General features: G+C 47.5%; 1 protein-coding gene across 1 annotated transcript; it reads left to right on the top strand.

Moving 5' to 3' along the window:
• Nucleotides 1-833: 833 nt before the first annotated feature.
• Nucleotides 834-8,414, top strand: Psmd7 (proteasome 26S subunit, non-ATPase 7). The gene is made up of 7 exons (XM_032887851.1): nt 834-1,019; nt 2,751-2,842; nt 3,381-3,473; nt 4,059-4,156; nt 4,878-4,958; nt 6,475-6,566; nt 7,486-8,414. Exons 1-7 carry the CDS (start codon nt 946-948, stop codon nt 7,916-7,918), a joined length of 963 nt encoding a protein of 320 aa, XP_032743742.1. The 5' UTR covers nt 834-945; the 3' UTR covers nt 7,919-8,414.
• The last annotated feature ends 13,613 nt before the right edge of the window (nt 8,415-22,027 follow it).

Raw genomic sequence — 22,027 nt, 5'->3', positions numbered from 1 at the left:
TTTCTCCCCAAATCTTTTGGGATTAATAAAACCTGAATGTCATTGCATTCATTAGATTAACAGTGAACATTAAGGAAAATTCCCAGCATAATTATAAAAATTATAGATAATTATAAAAATTGTAGATCAAAGTATCCAATCCTACACCCAAAGTGTGTTCTTGGTGTTAAATACTGAGAGCTCCTCTCAACCAGGTGTGATCTCATTTGCTCCCTCCCTTGTACTTGGGAGGCTGAAATCAGGGAATCATAGTCAGTGTTCTATAAGGCTTGAGTTCAAAAGTAATGAAACAAAACATTAAGAGATAAATAAAAACTGGGCCTTGTGGCACATGCTTTTAATTCCAGCACTGGGGGGAGGGGCGGGGTGGGGAGGGAGAGGCAGGTGGAGGCCAGCTTGGTCTACAAAGTGAGTTCTAGGACAGTCAGAGCTGTTACATTGAGAAACACTGTCTGAAAAATAAACAAACAAACAAATAAATGAAGCTCATCTGCGAAATTTTGAATCAATGCTGATTTGAAGTGAAAGTTAAATAAATTATAATAAATAAATAAAGTTAAATAGTTGTTAACTATTTGATTGGTAGAAGTATAAACTGTTACTATGTATGTTTATCTACCTTTTTCTACAATTTTCCAAGAAGGAGAAATAGTGAGCTGGAAAACAACTGAGGCAGAAAACTAGGGCAAGGCCCAATGACAAGTCAAGCTTCATCACTAGCCTAAATCCCACAGAAAGCAAGGCAGCCCTTTCCCTTTCTCAAGATGGCGTTCCTGGCGACAGTGTGGGCACGCGCGCGAAGCGCTCTGGGAGCGGAAGTCGACTGTGCGGTGGCGGTCAAACCGGAAGGGGAGGTGCTGGGGCCTGGAGGAGCGGCCTGTAACGCTGCGGTTGCCGGTGTTTGCGGGTTGCAGGGAGCCGGGCCGGCGGTCGGGCTGTGTCGCGATGCCGGAGCTGGCGGTGCAGAAAGTGGTGGTCCACCCCCTGGTGCTGCTCAGTGTGGTGGATCATTTCAACCGGTGAGCGGGTGGCGCGTGGCGGCCACACGGCGCAGGTCTGCTGAGTCACGGGCGCGCCGGGCATAAACTCAGCGGCCCGGGACACGGGTGGGGGGTAAGCGACCCCAGCGGCTCCACGCCGCGCTGCTCCGAACCCATTGACAGCCTCGCAGCCCCGCCGAGGCCGCCACTCCTGAGCCTGGCCCGCCTGTTGAGTGCCCGGAATCGGGACGATTCTACCCGCCTTGGCCGCGCCTTTTACCAGAACGGCTGGGCGCCGTTTAGGACAGTGTTTCAGTGTGTCCGTGCCTGTAAAAGCTGTCACCGAAATTCTGGTCTCGGAGACCCCGATGGACGATTTTTTGGATGAGGCAGTGATCGTAAACCATCAAGTTTCTAATCGTGATTCTGGTTGGATGGTACCTTTAAAATGTGGATAAGGTGCCAGCTCTTTCCTCTAAAAGTGAGGCAGGTGCAGATTGAGGCCAGCCTCCAGTACACTTGGTTAGCTCACTGCCACCCTTATCTTCTCCAGCGGTTCATCCTGCCAGACCTGTTGCACGTGTTCGGAAGTTTTACAAGATAATTAGTTGAGTTAACAAATATGAAGACCCAGTAGGGAGTCTGTGCTTGCTGTAAAGTCGAGCTAGTGCCTGGTCCGAACCAGGCTTTGTGCAGCTAACTCAACCAGAGCCAAAAACAATCTCAAGATAGAGGCTTTTGATTCTGGGTTCAGTTGTATTGCTAGGGATGCCTGGGTCTTAACAGGCTCGGTGGGCCTAATAGATACAGTTTTACTCCCCTGGGATACTAGTGGCCCTAATGGGGTGAGCACTGTTTCAGTTTTATTTTAACACTTGGTAAGAATCAAGTCGGAACAAACACTGCTGGTATCCTATCAAAGAACAGATGGGCTTTAAGACCCATAGATGAAGTGTCCATTGCCGTGTGGAAACTCATTGTTTGAAGTATTTTCAGTGGATTAAAGAAAGGGGGGAAATACATAGCCACCAGTAATACAGAACCCCTTATTTCATTCTGCCTGTGCTGTAAGTTTAAGGTACAGGCTCCATGTTAAGCAAAACACTACAGTTAAACTAGCATGAAACTTGGGGCTGTAAAGCGGTGTACTGTTTGTTTTACCGCGACTTGTACATTTCCTTAGCAGAAAACTAAGTTATTCCAAATACATAATTTGCTAGTAGCTAAAGAAAATAATTCTTTGCAGAGTAATATGCTTTGCTTAGCAGAAGAATCATCCAGGATGTTTGAGATGGGAGTTCTAAAGCAAAAACCTTCTCACCAGTCCAGCCTTTCTCCCAGTGTGGCCTGACTTTCCCTGAGCCCCTAGGTTATCCAGAAGATACAGTACATCTGGAGCTGGTTGGCATGGTGCAGATGTTATAGGGCTAATTGGCTGTACCAGAAAACTGGTGCTTCTCTAGGTCTTCATCCCTGGAGAGATTTCAGTGTAGAGAAGAGGGAGAGAGTTTAAAGGAAAACTGAGAGACAGAAAAATAGGCGTGACTTTTTCTCCAAGCAAGTATCTGAAATCTTTAGAAAGTATCGCTTCAGTGTGTGTTGGGATATGTTTCCTTATCTTTAGTCTGGGAACTAACCTGTTACATTTGTTTGTGGACCTTAGTTCCCACATAAACTAAATTGTAACTTTGTTGTTGATACTTGCCACTGAGTAGCGAGTATCCGCTTTTGACTAGTGTGGGAGACTGACCCACTGCTTTTCTCATTCAGAATCGGCAAGGTTGGAAACCAGAAGCGGGTTGTTGGTGTGCTTTTGGGATCATGGCAAAAGAAAGTCCTTGATGTATCCAACAGCTTTGCAGGTAAAGAACAAGCTCTTGATTGTTCTGAGCATGGTTAGAATGTCTCTACTTACAAAACAGTGAACATGTTTCACTCCAGCCTGAAGACCCTATTTCAGAATTGCTGATATGTAGGAAAGGGAGACCAGTGGCTCTGCACTAGTCCAGAGAGTGGCTGTTTTTAAGTCGCGGTCTCTGTTGTAGCTCCTCAGCTCAGCTGTCGGAGTGCAAGGGCTGCTACAGACTGTACCCTGAACCCTGGCTTACCAGGACATTTATGCTCAGTGTATTGTTGCTGGAGGGTCTGTGATCTGTAAAAAGACTGTGCAGGGATGGGGCCTTGAGCAAGTCAGAGAGTGTGTGTCCTTTTTAAGCCTTTTCTTTGGAGTACCTAAGTCTTTAGCGTTTTAAGAGAAGCTGGAAATGTGGAGGTTTTGAATGAAGGCAGTACTGACAGTTTACATAGTGAGGCAGACACCACTGAGGTTCCTCTGTGACTGAATTTCTAGCTCCTAGGTAAAGTCTTTCTATTTTCTCTTTTTTTCCTCTCTCTCTTTAGTACCTTTTGATGAAGATGACAAAGATGATTCTGTCTGGTTTTTAGACCATGATTATTTGGAAAACATGTATGGGATGTTTAAGAAGGTCAATGGTAAGTCTGAGTGTGTGTGTGTGTGTGTGTGTGTGTGTGTGTGTGTGTGTGTTTAAATCTGGTCTCTGTATATTGTCAAGGATTGATTCACTTAGCTGGACCAAGTGAAAATAGACTGGTAGTGATAGAGAAATGAGGTAGAATAAATAAACCACAGTCATAGTCTGAGGCTGTGTAGACCACCCAGGCTGGAGGCTGTGCTAGCCCTGGAGGCTGGGCTAGCCCTGGAGGCTGTGCTAGCCCTGGAGGCTGCCTGCCCTGGAGCTTCAGTGCTAGCCAGGTGCATTGACGCCACTGAGTGCTGCACACGCGGCTCTGGGCCCACCTACCCACCCCACACCCATGGCTGTTACCTCACGTGTGACTGGACCCTAAGCAAGTCTGGGAGACAGATGTCTCCAGGCTTCACTCTCTTAGAATTCTGTTTTGTAGTTTTAGATTTCACAGATATGTCAAGATTTATTTTTGTCTGGAATTCTCAAAAAGGTAGAAAGCCTAAGTAAGTGCTGGTGTTCTTACTGTTTCTGAGTCGGTGGCACAGATCTTGATGAAATAATTAAAACTTACTAAGGTTTTGCTTCCCAGCCAGAGAAAGAATAGTTGGGTGGTACCACACAGGCCCCAAACTGCACAAGAACGATATCGCCATCAATGAACTCATGAAGAGATACTGCCCCAACTCGGTAAGTACACTGTCGTCAGAACACTGATGCTCTCTGCCCCTACTCAAGTAAGAGCCTCCTCAGAAGGCCTGGGTAGCCAGGCCTGCTTTTGTGTCTCCAAAGCCTTTAGCAGTAATGTGGAGCTGTGTTAAGTTGGTGTGACTTAGTATATTTAATGGCACCTGCTGGTGCCATGTATATCTGACTTAATCCTCTCAGAAACTGGATGTTGTCTTTATAAATGAGGAAACCGAAGTGAAGAATGCCTAGAGGGCCAGCAAGGTGGCTGTGTCAGTGAGGAAAGACCCTGTCACCAAACGTACAAGGTCTCCGCCTGGACCCACACTAGGAAGAGAGACTCCCACAATTCTGTATATTCTGTCTCTCTCTCTCCCTCTCTCCCTCTCTCTCCTCCCTCTCTCCCTCCTCTCTCCCCTCTCCCCTCCCTCTCCCTCTCTCCCCTCCCTCTTCCTCCCCCCCGTCTCTAGAAAAAATGCAGTGTTTAAGTGTAAATTTTTTTAAAGGTTAAAAGTGTAAATTAAAAAAAGATCTGGGGGAGTGGGTGCAGGTTGGAATTTGGGCAGGTGAGATGACTGGGTCACATGAAATGTCAGCTTACTTTCGCTGAACATCCGGCTTGTTTCTGATTGAATGAGGGAAGTGGTGTGAGTAGTCAGAAGAAGGCCTGAAGCTGTACCTGTGTCAAAAAGGAAGGCTCTTGCTAAGCTGTGTTCTCTGCCAGGTACTGGTCATTATCGACGTGAAGCCCAAAGACTTGGGGCTTCCGACCGAAGCCTACATCTCAGTGGAGGAAGTTCATGACGTAAGTCCTGCTTCGGGCTGCAGAACGGCTTAGCAGGTTCTCGGGGGACTTTGGGGCTTTTTGGTTTGGTTTGGTTTTCCTTTCCATGTTCAACTCAACAACTCTTTCTCTGTAACAAAGAGAAGGTTGAGTCTGGCTAGCAAACCAGCCTTGAGTCTTTTAATCATCAAATTTTAGAAAAGGATTGAGGAACCTGCCATCCTTTTTCAGTAAAGAAACTGAAGCCTTGGTGAGTGAGTGAGGTGAAGCCCAGAGTTGTCATTGAGACCAAGCAGTTCAGTGCTTACACCTCAGAGACCTTCACAGCGAGGGGAAGGGAGGTCTGGGAGGCTTCTGCTCTAGTACAGTGGGCAGTGCACTCGTGAGACTGAGTCCTTCAGACAGGCCCTGGGTTCTCAAACGTAGCAAGACAGCGCCATGGTGAGACCTGTGATCTTTGTGGCTGGGATTGCATTGAATAGAGCACTGAGCAGTAGCCAATCTTTCTCTATCCTCAGGAAAGCTGGTTTGGAGCTCTTTGGTAAAGCCTGATGTAGCAGGGTTGGGGGATGGGCACAGAGTATTTATCAGGGTGTCCAAGGAGCCTGGTCTTCAGAGTCAGGAGGGATTAAGAGTGTCATACCTCTTTCTATATGGCTTTAGGATTTGAAAAGGGTGTTCTAGGGTGGTGCCCTCCCAGCCTTGCACTAAGCCTTGTCCTGTTCTTTTGCAGCCCTAAGGAGCTAGGTCCAGATGTTGTTTGGTGGCAGTAAAGCTTTTACCCCTGGTTCCTTACCCAGTTGTCCTGAAGTTCTCAGGCCATCCTAGTGTCCAAAGACTAGAGTGACCTTTAGGGAGTCCCCATGCTGCCCTGAATAATATGAGAACCAGCCACACTCCAGCAGATCCAGTGTGTAACCTGACTTGAGAGACTTGCCCAAGGCCCTGGGCCTCACTTAGCCAAACTAGTGGAGCCCTCATAAAAGGACCTGGCCTCTGTTGGCAACAGGGCTGAATGCTCCACCATTGAGTCACCAGATGGTGGAGTGACCAGCCCCTCAGTGGATGCTTTTATTCTAACCTCTAGTTACTCTCTCTGTCACACTGGGACTACTAGGTCATGTGATCCAGGGGACAGTACGTGGTTAATTTAAATGTGTTGGCATGAATGTGCCTCAAGTGCGGGTATTCTGTATTTTCCATTCTAGAAATAACCAAATTCTTAACCTGAGTCTTCCGAGCATCGCCCCACCCCACCAGTGTGGGCTTGAGGGAATGCCCCAATTTTCCTTGACAAGAAAGCTTTCTTCAGAGAACAATGTAGTGGCAGCACCATGCAAACAGGCTAGCAGCAGGGTCTGTCTTAGCCTTGAGGGCTTATTTTTCAAAGTGAACCTGACCCCACCATTGCTGTGGAAGTCTTCGTCTCATAGCCATGACACGGGCCGACTGGCTGCAAAAGACTCGGGTATGAGAAGAGAAACGTGCCAGTCGGCTTGTTGAAAATAAGTAACAATAGTTAAGCCTCTTCTCGCAGGATGGAACACCAACATCAAAAACTTTTGAGCACGTAACTAGTGAGATTGGAGCAGAGGAAGCTGAGGAAGTTGGAGTGGAGCACTTGTTACGGTGAGTCTGGTGGGGATTAAGAGCATTGGCTGCTCCTGCAGAGGCCCAGGTTGCGTTTGCAGCGCCCATGTGGCAGCTCCCAGCCACCTGTGACTCTAGTTCCAAGGGATCTCATGCCCTCTTCTAACCTCCGTGGGCTAGGGACATATGTGGCACACATGTGGGAAAGCAGACATGCGCACACACAGGGACAAAGAAGTAAATCAGGGTGGGGGTGGGGGTGCACACTTAGAATCCTAATACTTGGGAGGCAGAGGCCGGCGGGTCTCTGAATTTGAGGCCAGGGTCCCGAAGAGGCTTTCTACCTGTGGGCCAAAATGGGGGTGAAGAGAAGAAGGAGACCAAGCAAGATTCTGTTGTCAAGGTCTCCTTTATTGGGATGAACGTTACAGCTTTTAAGGCTTTCAGGTAGGGGGAGTGACCTTTGTGAAATATGAAGGAGGGGGAGATGAGGGTATAGGCAGTGATAGCTGGAGGCAAAGAGGTCAAGCGATGAGGTCAGGTGGTGGAGACACTGGGTGTTGACTGAGGAGATAACTGGTATCTGCTAAGGGAGCTGAGGCATCCCTTGAATGTTATCTTCCTGTGCCGTAAATTCATGGGAGAGGCTTTGTCCAACAATCTTAAGACTATGGCAGTCATCTTAGGGGTGAGTCTCTGTGGCCAAACAGCCCAGAGTCACTTTGAACCATGCAGTCAAAAAGCGGCTAGGCCCAAATCCAATATGGCTCCGTGCAATGTTGTTTTCCAGCCTCTGAGAGTATTACACTCACATACATGTGCAAAATTAAAAATAAAAGTTGCCAACGACCTAGGTTACCAGGAAGTTGTTGTAGATCTGAGCTGTTGTCCCAGACAGTCCTCCATTTGTGGGCATGTAGCCTGATGCTCTTTCTGCCTTTCTTATGGGTTGTTGCAGGGACATCAAGGACACTACAGTGGGGACTCTGTCTCAGAGGATCACTAACCAGGTCCATGGTTTGAAGGGACTGAACTCCAAGCTCCTGGATATCAGGACCTACCTGGAGAAGGTAGCCAGCGGCAAGCTACCCATCAACCACCACATCATATACCAGCTGCAGGACGTCTTCAACCTGCTGCCGGACGCCAGCCTGCAGGAGTTCGTCAAGGCCTTCTACCTGAAGACCAATGACCAGATGGTTGTGGTGTACCTGGCCTCGCTGATCCGCTCTGTGGTCGCCTTGCATAACCTCATCAACAACAAGATTGCCAACCGCGATGCGGAGAAGAAGGAGGGACAGGAGAAGGAGGAGAGCAAGAAGGAGAGAAAAGACGACAAGGAGAAGGAGAAGAGCGATGCGAAGAAAGAGGAGAAAAAGGAGAAAAAGTAAATCGTGTAGCTTTTTTAATTTGTAAATTAAAATCTTATAAACTTAACTCCGTGTGCCACTAGAGGGTCCTTTGTCACATTCAGTGCTTGTTGACAAGCGCTCTCTGCCCTGGTCACCCTTGCTGTGGCATTTTGTGGAGATGAATGGACAGAAGGACCGAGCTCAGCCCTATGCTACAGCGTCCGTTGCATGAGTTGGGGGTACGGTGGCTCAGGTGTCCCATTGTGAGAACAACGTAATCTTTGGCATTCTCCTTTTATCCTTAAGAGGAATTTTTTCCTGTCTTATAAGATTCAGGGGTCTGTTGGTGGGAATTTTCATAATTGCTAAATGGAATTCATGGATCCCACACTCTGCCACCCAACACTTGAGCTCCGACCCCCCTGAACACCAGACCACAGCACATTTTGGACCTGTAACTCGCATTCTTAGGGCTTGGGGTCCAAGGCCATGTATTGTTTACCTTCAAAGATACAATTAAATGGCTTGGTTTTTATGTCTGCGTTCTAGTGGTTTGTGTTATTTTCAAAAGCAAGGGGAATAAATGATCTTCAGTTGCTGCCGCAGGGGGTCCTAAGCACACGGGGCAACAGGTTAACAGAGTTATCTAAGGACGGGATGCTGAGAGACGTGCAGCAGTGCCCCAGTGAGTGTACGTATTAAGGAAGTTAATGCCAACAAGTGTCGCCCAGCTGTCAATTCCCTTTTGCTTTGCTTTTTTGAGACAAAGTTTCACTGTAGCCCTGGCTACCCTCCCAGGTACCATAACTCAGCCTGTCAGGTCCTTCCTTAAACACCTGGGATGTCTTTGAGAATTCTCAAGTGTACCCCTTGGGTTAAAATGTTCACAAATTTTAAAATGCTACAACAAAAAGTAAGTCAACTAACGCTCTATCAGACGAACAGGATCAAGCCTCAAAGCGATCAGGAGAAATTACCCATAGAGCTGCCAAAGGGCAGTCAGTGCACACATGGGTGTCCACAGTAGAATGGGAAGGGCTGTGGGTAAAGCCTGTGTTTGGGTCACTGAAGTTCACTGAGACGGAGATAAAAAGAACAAATGACGGTTTTATCTAGTCTAGAGTCCAGATGGAGAAAAGAACTGTGTAATGCATAATTCACACGAGGCCCATGTGAGCCCACCCCTGCCTGAGGCCCAGCAGGCTGTGGCTGCTGGGTGGGCTTCAGTGGGGCAGCTGCTGGAACACGGCTGTAAGTCACCCTAACAACACCCACGAGTCGTGAAAATAGGAGAGTAATAGTGGATATGTGACGTGGGCTTGCCATGTTTGGAACGTGCAGATAGGGAAGAAACTGGACAGTTAGATTTTTCTCCAGGGAATGAACAAAAATAGACAGTTACAGGGAAGATGAAACTTGGGGCAGGAAGGTGGAGAGTCATCCAAAGGGTGGATCCTCCATGTAGAAGTGACAGGCTGTGTCATCTGGGCTGAGCCCTTGCAAAGCAGACTTAGAAGGCTCTCCTGGTGTCTGGTGAGACTGAAACCATTAAGCTCGTCCCATTCGGATGAACTGGATAAATATAAATTATTGATAAAGGGGAGAGCGGTCTCGATTTATTGTTTAATAGTTTGACCCACATGTGGGCACCAGGGACTGTTCCCTGGGGTTTTCAGCTCCCAAGGAAAGAGTAGTGGTGGATCCCAGCAGTAATTTGCTTGCCTAGCATGTGTGAAACCCTGCATTCATCTCCAGCACAGCCTAAAGAAAATAAAGTGCGTACAGCCAGGACAGACAGATCCTGTGAGTTCAAGGCCAGCCTGGTCTGCACAGCCAGTTCCACAACAGCCAGGGCTTTGAGAAGGCCAAAAGAGGAAGAAACACTTGAATCCATTTTCCCAGGCCAAACTGCTGCTGCCCTGGGGGAGAGGGTGAGCCTAGAAGGTTTTGATAAAGTTGCCTATACAAGTGACCATGACAAGTGACTGCCAACCCATGGGCCAGGCATAGCAAAGCTCTGTGCTTATATAACCTGACAGTCTCAAGGCTTCTGCATCAGTTGTTCTTCAGGAACTTTGAAAAGAGGGATCCTTGAAGAAGTGAGGTCAGGCCAAGCCTCTTCAACTGAGAGTTCAACTATACACAATTCTATCTCTTCAAATAAATGGCACCAGCCCTGATGAAAATAAAATCTAGCGAGTTAGGGCAGTTCTCCCACCCATCTACCTGTAAAATACAAAGATGAATCAAACTCTGTTTGCTAAACTTCAACATAAAAAAAAAGATACTTAGTCTGACTTTTCCAGGAAGAATGTGGGGCAGGTTTGGGAGATATAAAAGTATTTATGTGGGGTTGGGGATTTAGCTCAGTGGTAGAGCGCTTGCCTAGGAAGCGCAAGGCCCTGGGTTCGGTCCCCAGCTCCGTCCCCAGCTCCGGAAAAAAAAAGAACCAAAAAAAAAAAAAAAAGTATGTGACCCCTTGCAAGTTTGTTCTACGAAACAGACAACAGCATCGACTTGATGCCTTTCCAACACTTAATTGCTATCGTCTTCGAAGGACTAGATAAGAACTCACTCTGGAAGTAGAGAAATGAAAGTGTGGGAAGAAAAGGAAAAAGTAGGGAAGCAGCCGCTGTGGAGATCAGGGTGTCTCTAGAGCCCAGATGAAGGGGGATCCTTTAGTCCTCTTTGGTGGCAATCTGTTCTTGAACACTAGGTGGCGCCATTGACTGATCGCCCCTTTGATTCCCAGCTCTTGACTTGCGAACCGCCCCTTAAAGCCTTTCCTAGTCACTGCTTTTTAGAGCTGCGACTCTTCAAGAAAGATTTTGAAAACAATGCAGAGAGGGGCTGGATGCCACCACGGTGAACCCGGCCTTGATAGCTCTGCCCACACTTACACTTCTCACTGCGTGCACGGAAACCTGCCCATCAGAGCCCAGAGGGCCCTTCCCCAAACTGGGTGAGAAGTATTAATTTCTTGTCACTTATACTGGTTCCCAGGGTACTGTAGAGTATTTCCACAAAGACACAATGAAATGACGTAAAGTGTACCGTGAATGGAGCTGGCACTTGAGAGGCAGAGGCAGGAGGATCGGGAACTCAAAGGTCACCAATAGTAAATACAAGGCTACATGAGATTCTGCCTCAACCAACCAGAAAGACAGACAGACAGAGACGACAGATGGGCAGACAATAGAGCAAGATGATTCAAATGCGTGAGTCATGGTTTTTTAAAATCATACTCTATTTCGTTGTAAAAAATTTTTTGTTGTTTTCTGGTTTTCAACCAGGTGCCTGCCAGACAAGCCCTACACCACTGGATCGCATCCCCCATTTTCAAGGTTATTTTTAATGATAGTTATATCTACCCAATAGAAGAAAAAAAACCTCAAAGTTTAACCACTGACTTTTGAGAACTCTTACAAAAAAACCCAAAAACTTGAAAGATCACAGCAAGAGTCCCCCTTTGCCCCACCTTCCAAGGTCCTATGACCTCTGTGACCTTGTTAAGAAAAGCCTGAAGCACTGCTCATGAGGTATTATCCTTACATCTTGTTGAGTGTGTGTGTGTGTGTGAGAGTGTGTGTATGTGTCAGTGTGTGTGTGTGTGTGTGTGTGTGTGTGTGAGTGTGTGTGTGAGTGTGTGTGTATGAGTGTGTGTGCGCAGGAGTGTGTGTGTGTGTGTGTGTGTGTGTGTGTGTGTGTGTGTGTGTGTGTGTGTGTGTGTGTGTGTGTGGAGCCCACCATGGCACACAAGCAGAGTTCAGAGGACAGTTTGCAGGGGTCAGCTCTCACCTTCCACAGTGTGGGTCCCAAAGAGCAAACTCCAGGCATCAGGATTGACAACAAACATTCCACCATCTTCCTACCCAAGATTTTGTGGGGGGTTTTTTTGTTGTTTCTTGTTTTGTTTTGTGCTTTTTTTGTTTACTTAACCTATATTTTTTTTTCTATCATCTTCTAAAAATCTTAGTAAGGCTCATCAAACTCCCTCAATTCCACCTCAGGTGGTAGGTGACAAATCTTTATTCAGTGCTGGAGACTTGACAATTTTTTTTTTTGAAAGTGTGTCATGCTGCTCTTCCCAAGATCCTGAGTTCAATTCCCAGCAACCACATGGTGGCTCACAACCATCTGTAATGGGATCCGATGCCCTCTTCTGGTGTGTCTGAAGACAGCAACAGTGTACTCACATATACATAAAATAAATAAATCTTTAAAAAGACTGATTTTAAAAAAAAAAAAAAAGTGTGTCATGGGGTGGGGGAGTCTCAAACCATAACATAAACAAGGAGTAGAAAATATTCCAGTCTTAACCACTGAGGGCAAAGAGAACCCAGGAGGATTCAAGGTAGCATGTGGCCACCCTGGTCCTGTAAGTAGAGGGTTGGGATTGGCCAGTGGGAGGTTACACTGCACAGGGAATGCTGGTGAGGAATGGGCCACTTCCTGTAGCAGGACTTTGAGTGGAGAGACAGGAGGGAACCCAGTGAGGCTGGGGGCTAAAGTTAGAGAGGATAGTTTAAAAGTCTGCCTATAGGGCTGGGGAGATGGCTCAGTGGTTAAGAGCACTGACTGTTCTTCCAGTGGTCCTGAGTTCAATTCCCAGCAACCACATGGGGGCTCACAACCATCTGTAATGGGATCCGATGCCCTCTTTTGGTGTGTCTGAAGAGAGTGACAGTGTACTCGTATATAATAAATAAATCTTTTTGAAAAAAAAGTGTCAAGCATTTATGCTGGCCTTAAAATCACTGTGTATCCAATGATGCCCTTGGACCTGTTGTTTCCCTTGACTCCATCACCAAATGCTGAAGTCACAGGTATGACTACTGTGCTGGATAGTTTTATATCAACAGGCTAGAGTCACCTGAGAGGAGAGAACCTCTAATGAAATGTCTTCATAAGATCCGGCTGTAGGCTGTAGGCTGTAGGCTGTTCTCTTAATTAGTGATTGGTGTGGGAGGTCTGAACCCATGGTGTAAAAGTAACTTTTATCCACCTGATTAATTGTGGTCTCAGAGGCTTACTGCTTACCTGCCCAGGCCTAGTCCTGGAAGCCTCTACCCTCCATACAATCTTATCTAGGCCTAGAGTGTTTTCAGCCTCTGGGGCTTACCACTGAATACCTCACCCTTTTGAGTCCTTTCTGAACTCTGGCCGGCTGGTTCAGCTCAGCTGCTCTGGATCAAACCCCTCTCCAAGCTGACTGATTCCAACCGGCTCCTTTCTCTGTCCCTGACTTTTTTGCTCTGCTTGGCCTCATATTAACCTTGGTAACATGTTCTAATCTTCTGGTTGCTTCTCATTCTCTGGGCTCCTTCTGTCCTCTTCTGTGGGTAGCTTTGTGTTTTTTTTTCCCTCTGCAACCTGTCTCTCTATAACTGTCCTGGTAAAACTGCCTCCTCCGTTTCCCTCTTCCTCTCCCTCTTAGCTTCCCTTTCCTCTCTCTCCTCCTGAGAGTTGGGCATATCCTATTCTGTCAAAGCTTTCTCTGATTCGTCTCTGTGTCTGCCACTCAATTAGACATCGCTTTCAAAAGAGTGCTTCCTTCTACTAACTAACTTTACCTTCATTGTTGGGGATTAAAAGTGTATGCTAGGGGTTGGGGATTTAGTTCAGTGGTAGAGCGCTTGCCTAGCAAGCGCAAGGCCCTGGGTTCGGTCCCCAGCTCCGAAAAAAAAAAAAAAAAGTGTATGCTAAGAGTGTGTCTGATTTCCAACTAAAGGAATTAAAGGTATGTGCTAAGGGCTGAGCCACGCGACAGCTAGAAACAGGTATTTTCAGTAAATAACGCAATCTTGGGGTTTACTGTGTGATCAAATATCCTACAACAATTGTGGGTGGTGGCATCCCCAGGCTGCTCGTCCTGGGCTCTATAAGAAAGCAGGCTGAGCAAGCCCATGAGGCAGTAAGCAGCACCCTTCCATGGCTTCTGCATCAGCTCCTGCCTCCAGGTCCCTGCCCTGTGTGAGTTCCTGTCCTGACATCCTTCAGTGCGGACCAGGCTGTGGAGGTATACGCTGAAGTAAACCCTTTCCTCCCCAAGAAGTTTTAGTCGTGATGTCTCCTCACAGCAGTAGTAACCCAAAGGCAGCTGCTGTGCCCCGTTTCTGTGGCGCTGATGGTCAAACCCACGGTCTTGCTCCACTCACTGAGCCCCACCCCCAGCTCACTCGGTTCCCTGCTCCGTTATGTGCTAGATCCATCGCTCAGTGAAGGCACAGACATCACAATTAGCTGTGGCACCTTTTTTAAAACTTCTTTTTGAGATTTTTAGTTACGTGAGTCTGTGGGCGTGTACACAGGAATTCAGTGCCCGCGGTTCCTCTGGAGCTGGAGCTGTGAGCAGGCGGTTGCGAGCAGTTTGAGGTGGGTGCTACTTGGAGGAACTGCACTTGGGTCCTCTGGAAGAGCGGTATGCACTCTAAGCCACTGAGCCATCGCTCTCAGCTCCTTAACTTTTTCCCCCTTCACATTAACGTAACGTGTGTTCACACATGCACACCCACTCGCTGTACATTTGCAGAGATCAGGGGACAACTTGTGGGAGTCGGTCCTCTTCTTGGAGCCTCTGGGTCCTGAGGATGAACTCAGGCAGTGAACTGAGGCGGCAAGCACCTTTATAGTCTGGGCCGTCTTACCGGCCCACAAATAGCTGTGGTGTTTATTGCCACTTCAGGTTCTGGGCTGTAAATTATCTCTGTATTACAACCCCCGAGGTTCTGGTTTTAAGATGATTTCTGTGTTTCTTACAGGCATTCAACTTAGAGACTGAGATAGAAAATCAAAAGAAAAACATTTTTTTGCAATATGCTAGCAGCTGCTTTACCAACCAAGCTGCAGCCTGCCCCTCCCCCACCCACCCCTTTAATGTGAGACAGGGTCTCACTTTGTATCCCTGGTTACTTTTTAAACTCTCTGTGTTGTTGGGGGCTGGTCTGGTGCTGCTATGTATTCTAATGCTAAATATTGGCCCCCAAGATCTGGTTGCCCCCAACGAACAGATCCTCATGTACACCAAATGATGCTATGTAAACTCTGCTCCCCAATTTGAAACTATTGGTTAAATCCAGATGGCTACAGTCAATTATTAGGAAGAGCAGAGGAGGCGGGGCTTCAGTTACTAGGCAGGGCTTCGAAGGTCAGACCCTGAGAAAGGAGGAGGAGAAGAAGGTGGAAGACAGAACAGGAGTCACCATTAGTCATGGTGGACCAGGAACACATGTCTGAGTGAGATGGACCCTGAGGACAGGTTGGTGGAGCAGAAACAACCCAGGAAGACACAAACAGCAAGTATATAGAAATATAGATTAGGGGAAATGCCCCAATAATGGTGCAAAAGTTAAATAAATAAATCATAGTCCAAGTCTCCTTCATTCAGAAGGTAGACAAGGATTGGTGTAATTCAATAAGTTACACTAAGTACACAAGGCCGGCCTCACACCTCAGGAGGCAGAGGCAGGCAGATCTCTGAGTTCAAGGCCAGCCTGGTCTACAGGGGAGTTCCAGGACAGCCAGGGCTACACAGAGACAAAACAAAACAAAAGCCCACTCTGCTCATACATTCGCATCCATCACAATCCACGAGTGTCACCACTCTCTGCAGGGCTGCTGCCTCACGGAGCTACCATGCAGACAGAGCTGGTCAGCGTTACAGCCACAAGACTGAACTTGCATTTTATTTATAGATTTTTATTATCATTTTATGTGTGTGAGTATTTTGCCTGCATGTACGCCTGTGCCCTTGAAAGATAGAAGAGGGCGTCAGATCCCCTGGGACTACAATAAAGGAGGTTGTGAGCCACCGTGGTGGTGGTGGTGGTGGTGGTGGTGGTGGTGGGGGTGTGTGTGTGTGTGTGTGTGTGTGTGTGTGTGTAAGAGTATAAGAGTAGCTAGGGCTCCTAACTGCTGCTCCATCTCCATAGTAGAACTTTTTTTTTTATCTTTATTAACTTGAGTATTTCTTATTTATATTTCGATTGTTATTCCCCTTCCCGGTTTCCAGGCCAACATCCCCCTAACCCCTCCCCCTCCCCTTCTTTATGGGTGTTCCCCTTCCCATCCCCCCCCCATTACCGCCCTCCCCCCAACAATCACGTTCACTGGGGGTCCAGTCTTGGCAGGACCAAGGGCTTCCCCTTCCACTGGTGCCCTTACTAGGATATTCAATGCTACCTATGAGGTTGGAGCCCAGGGTCAGTCCATGTATAGTCTTTGGGTAGTGGCTTAGTCCTGGAAGCTCTGGTTGGTTGGCATTGTTGTTCCATAGTAGAACTTTTTATTCATTTCAAGCTTGAAGACTTTAATCCTGATTAAAGTCCTGAATCTCCCCTACCTGCTGCTTCCCTTCAGGTCTCTAAGCCTTGAGTGACTCAGTTTCTTCACTGCATTTGAGACTAGCCAAGCTCTGTGAGGTCTGGGAGAAGTACGCAGATGACCTCTCCTCTCGATATAGGTGTGTTTGTGTGCGTGTGTGTGTGTGTGTGTGTGTGTGTGTGTGTGTGTGTATACTCCTGAGCTGAGGCCAGAGGCGTTGGGTCACCTTAGCTGGAGTTTTAGGCCATTTTAGGAGTTTAGGCCACTCCTGTGTCCTGTGAGGAAGCAGCAGCAACTAGACGAGGCAGAGAGCCCAGCAAGCCCCAGCGATCTGCCTACCGGGAGGGATCTGCCTGCAGTGAGGGATCTGCCTGCCGTGGTCTCTCCAGCTCTGGGACTATAAACACCTGGCTCTTGTACATGGAAATACAACTCAGGTCTTCACAGTGCAAACATCTCCCACCCCTAGAGAGGGACTTTTTTCTTTTTAGATTAATTAATTAATTAATTAATTGTATGTGAGTACACTGTCACTCTCTTCAGACACACAAGAAGAGGGCATCGGATCCCATTACAGATGGTTGTGAGCTACCATGTGGTTGCTGGGAATTGAATTCAGGACCTCTGGAAGAACAGTCAGTGCTCTTAACCGCTGAGCCATCTCTCCGGCCCGATAGGCAGACTTTTAAACTATCCTCTCTAACTTTAGCCCCCATCTTCACCGGGCTCCCTCCTGCCCCTCCACTCAAAGTCCTGCTACAGGAAGTGGCCCATTCCTCACCAGCATTCCCTGTGCAGTGTAACCTCCCATTGGCCAATCCCAACCCTCTACTTACAGGACCAGGGTGGCCACATGCTACCTTGAATCCTCCTGGGTTCTCTTTGCCCTCAGTGGTTAAGACTGGAATATTTTCTACCCCTTGTTTACGTTATGGTTTAAGACGCCCCCCCCCGTCACCCCAAGATAACTGTAGCCATTTTGTTGCGTGCCTGCCAGCTGTTTCACACTGTTGCTGTGACACACTTGCCAGTCGTTGACACAGAGAAGGGACTTGGCTCAAGGACATGCTGACCACACACTCTGATTTGCTCTGATATGTTCTGAATGTTCTGTGTGAGGTTTGCTAATCTTAAGAAATTCCACAAAGCTTTACGTAGGACCCATCAAATCAAAAGTCAACATGAGCTGTTATGTCTGAAATGGCTTGAGTCAGAGCTGACCACTGGGCAGCCCTTCCTGCACCTACTTATGAGCTCTGTGGTTTTTGTGGCTGACACTGGAGAATTCTACTAATAAGCCAAAAAGTTATGATTATATACTCAAGCTTTGTTATCTCAATGTTCTGAAATTCCCCTGTTCACCACCCCCACCCCACCCTTTACCTTACTCAGGACCAATCAGCTTAAAGGTTAATACTGATAATACTTTGCCTAGGAAGCCAACTGCCCCCCTCCTTGCCCTTTAAACTTTTAAACCTGGTTTTTCCTATACCCCGAGAGCAGACTAGTATTACAATTAGACTCCCACAGTCCTTTTTGTGGTCTTGGACGTCCAGTATTATGGTGTGCATTCAATAGACGATGCTTGCTCCACTGAGATCAGTGTTTGTATGGTTTGAGTGGAGATTCCTGAACCCCAACAGTTTCCAGGAAGAAGAATTCAGCTTTGATTTCTCCCACACCCTTTCACATCAATGTACAGGGGGCCGCCATCTTGAGTTTCTCAAGCCCTGAATCTAGAAATCACCCTTGATTTTTCTCTTTCCCTCACACACCATGTCCAGCCTGCTGGCAAAACAAACAAACAAACAAACAAACAAACAAACAAACAACAGTGTGTCAATTTCACATCCACAAGGTAGCTCATGTCTGCCCATTTTATGTTGTATGTCAAAAGCCAGAGCCTGGCCAAGATCCATGACCTGTCCCTGGCAGCCACACGGCCCCTGGGCAGCTTTCCTGTATCCCTTCAGTTATTAACAGTCCAGATTCCACGTTCTGGGGTCACAATCTCTCTGACAGCCTATCTAAGGACATAGAAGAAGGAAGCTTTCGATCTCTGCCTGCTTGCCCTCGCCTTGCTAGCACATCCATTCCTTCACCGACATTACCGCCAACTTCTTCAGGAGACAAGAGTCTACTGAAGACCCGCTGAGACATTCAGCCTTGTGGACTGAGCAATACCAGATTCTTGGACTCTCTGTTCATAGCCAGCCATTGTTGGATTAGCTGGACCGCAACCTTTAAGTCATGGTAATACATTTTTCTCTCTATAGAGATTCATTCTATAAGTTCTGTTACTCTAGAGAACCCTCACTAACACAGAGCCTATGTGAGCTGCACCCCAACGTGCCATCTTGTCATTCTGAAACTCTCGTTTCCAAAGGGACACTCTCCTAAAGTCTCCGTCTATGGCAGACCAACAACCACCCCTTGGCATCGCCTTCTCGATTTTCTCCCCAATTCTCCTTGCTTTTCTAAAGCCCCTCTCTTCTCCATTCCCTTTTGGGCAGCTTCAAAACATACAGCTTGCATGGTTGAGGGCTTTCCTTTAAACTCAAGCGTCTGTTTGTGTCCATTCTTTTTTCCATTATTTAAATTTTATTTATTTACATTCCAAATGTTATCGGCCCCCAGTCCCCCTCCCACTCCCCCTCCCAGAATTCTTCGCTCCCTCCCTCCTCCCCTTTGTCTCTGAGAGGGTACTGCCCCTGCCCTCCCCCCCAGCCCCTTTCCCTGGGGCATCAAGTCTTTTAGGATTAGGTGCATCCTCTCCTACTGAGACCAGACCAGGCAGCCAGCCCTCTGCTACACATATGCCCAGGAGCCACGGACCAGCCTGTGTACGCTCTTCGGTTGGTGGCTTAGTCTCTGGGAGCTCCCAGAGGTCTGGGTTAGTTGACAGTGTAGTCTTCCTATGGGATTCAGTTCCTTCCGTCCTTTCCCCAACTCTTCCATAGGGATCCCCAGCTTCAGTAAAAAAATCTTTGGTTAATGAAACCAAGAACCCCAAGAGAGGACACTGATCTCCCAGTTATTATATGATGGCTTTGCTGCCCCTCCCCCCAAAGAAGTAACACTTTTTCCCCCTTTTGGTTCTTTAATCAGCAGCGAACATGAACCTGTCCCTATGTCCTAGACAATGTCACTTTCAGAGCAGGCTGCAGGGACAATTTGCACCACTTTGTGCACAGGACACTCACCACCCACTCCACACTTTAGTCAGCACGAAGCCATTACAGGCAGTTGGAAAATAACTTCCATTGTAAGACCTGAAATTTCAGAGGTGAAATGAACTCTCTCCAGAAAAAGGCAACGCTTTTAACCCACCACCTACCAGGGTGTAGATGTTCATAGGCAACCCCTGGAGCAGAAACTGTGCCCCCGAGTCACCCTCAGAGGGAGTCCAGGGCTGCAAAGGCGACTCTGGGTTAACTCTGCTGCAGTAATAGTGTTTTCTCGGTTGCACACCCCGTAATTACACAGGAAGTGGACCCAAAATTGTTCTTGAGAGACTGGGTTGACCATGCCAACTGGGTTTGGCTGGAGGCCCAGGTAAGTACTAATGGCATTTGAGGCCACCTGCAGTCCCAGGCTAGGCAGAGCTCCAGGCCAAGGGTGCTAGTGAGGACTGGCTGCAGGGACTGAGGTTGACACTGAGTTCCGGCACCCTTCTCTTCCCTTTCTGCGTGGAGAACAGGTTAACAAGATGTTGGCTGGCTTGCTTTCTTATTTGGCCTCTTATTGAGACAGGGTCTCACTATGTAGCCCTGGCTGATGTCAAACTCACAGAGATCCTGTCACCCAAGTGCTAGGATTAAAAGTGTGCCCTACTATGCCCAACATGTTTTCTGCACACCGTGAGTCTTAAACTTACAAAGAACCCTGGCCACGTTCAGGTACCAGGCAACAGAAGCGAGCGAAGGTGATAGAAACCCGCTTGGTCCGACTGAGTATAGAAGCGGAACGACAAGTTACCCTATGATTACAGCTGCTCAAAACAGCACGTCCTTCCCATCTCCCAGCTGTTGTGGGTCGGCAGCTCCAGCCACAGCTTACCCGGAGCCTCTGCTCGGGGTTGACACAGGCTGCAATCCAGCTGTTTGCATCGGAAGGATCAAGGGGCAAAGGAACCCGTTACACATTCATGTGACATTAGCGGGATCCAAGGCCTCAGGGGCTCCTGGACATCCTCGTTTGCTAGCTAGTTGACAGGAATCTGTCCTCCACGAGGGTACTCCACTGCACCAGCCTCATTCTCAGAGTGCACGTGCTGGGAAGGCAATGAGGATCGGCTGGAAAGTAGGCCGCAGGTGTCTGCAGTTTAATCACAGTCAGGACATCCCATTACTGTTACCATGGTGTGTGGGCTGGAAACTAACCATGCTCGTTGCTAAATGAGTCCACACCCAAGGAAAAAGTCATTTCACAAAGCTGGAAGGGAACATTGAGGGCCACTAACAAGTCTGCCTATCCCAGGGGTACATCGGCAGAAGTCCAGGGATATGGCTTAGGGGGTAAAGGCACCACCTTAGTTAGGGTCTCTATCATAATAAAATGCAATGGCTGAAAGCAACTTGAAGGAAGTTTATTTCAGCTTACAACTCTCAAGCTGCATTCCATCACTGAGGGAAGTCAGGGCAGGAACTCGACAGGAACTCAAGGCAGGAACCTGAAATCAAGACTAGAGGTCCTGAAGGAACACACAGGCTTGCTCAGTCTGTTTTCTTATATTGTCCAGGGCCACCTGCCCAAGGGTCACACTGCTCATGACGTGAGCTAGGCCCACATCAATTAGCCCCACAGAAAATGCCCCACAGACTTGCCCAATCTTACCTGTGGAGGCATTTTCTCAAGCCTTACTCTTTTCCCAGGTGTGTCCAAGTTCATGCCAAGTTGATAAAAAAAAAAAAAACAAAACCATTATCTATTATGGTTATCTACCATTATCTACCAAGCCTATTGAGCTGAGCTCTACCCCTAAGTACCCATAAGTAGGAGAACTGAACTGGCTCCTACAAGCTGCCCTCTGATCTCCACATGTGTGCTATGGCACGCACCCCTCCCCAATCAATCAGCGTATCACAAATGTAAAGAGAGGTGTTTAAAAGACACCCCTGGGTAAGCAGCCGCAGGCAGTAGGGGTTCCTAATGTCTGACAATGAGAATGATGTTATTGGGAAACCGAAATGAAAGATTCCCTGGTTTTTGCTGTTTGTTGAGGCAGGTCTCATGTAGCACAGGCTAGCCTTCAAGTCTAGCTGAAGATGATCTTAACTTCTGACGGAATTACAGGTTCATCCAGGCACACCTGCTCTTTTTATTGTTGACATTTTGAGACAGACGCCTGCTATGCGGCCCCATGCAGCATTGGACTATAGTCTAGACTAACCGTAAGCCCCAGTAGTCCCCTGCGTGCACCCTCAGTGTATGTGTATGTGACAATGAAGAATGGATGTGAGGTGGGATCACTGGGGGAGTGGGAGGGAAAGTAATGAGACTATGTTCTCATGTTTGAAGTCTCAAAATAAAAACCCAAGATCAAGAAGAGAAAAGAAAAAAAAAACCCCAAAACTAAACAAATATGAAAGAAAAAAAAACCCTGAAATTTATATCCAGTAGACAGCAATCCCCCCTCCTCCACTCCTGGCAAACATTTCTTTCTTAAAGTTTTAAATGTAGAAAACAAAATGGAACATTTATTTTTTTTTCTGAAACTCAAAAGCAATACCAAGTAGATAGAGTAAGAAATTAAATGTAAACACAAGGTCCACCCTAGCCCGTTTATCCAAGGCAGCACGGACTCCTAGAGAACACCTGGTCAAC

The sequence above is a fragment of the Rattus rattus genome, chromosome 17, assembly GCF_011064425.1.
Source record: "Rattus rattus isolate New Zealand chromosome 17, Rrattus_CSIRO_v1, whole genome shotgun sequence".
NCBI classification, from domain to species: Eukaryota; Metazoa; Chordata; class Mammalia; order Rodentia; family Muridae; genus Rattus; species Rattus rattus.
The sequence above is the reverse complement of the archived record's forward strand: the minus strand, read 5'-3'. Positions and strand labels throughout refer to the sequence as shown.

Coding starts and splice junctions, on each gene's coding strand:
- Psmd7 (XM_032887851.1), top strand. CDS start 946: ATGCCGGAGCTGGCGGTGCAGAAAGTGGTGGTCCACCCCCTGGTGCTG. Junction 2,843..3,380: donor TGTATCCAACAGCTTTGCAG/GTAAAGAACAAG, acceptor CTCTCTCTTTAG/TACCTTTTGATGAAGATGAC. Junction 6,567..7,485: donor GGAGTGGAGCACTTGTTACG/GTGAGTCTGGTG, acceptor GGGTTGTTGCAG/GGACATCAAGGACACTACAG.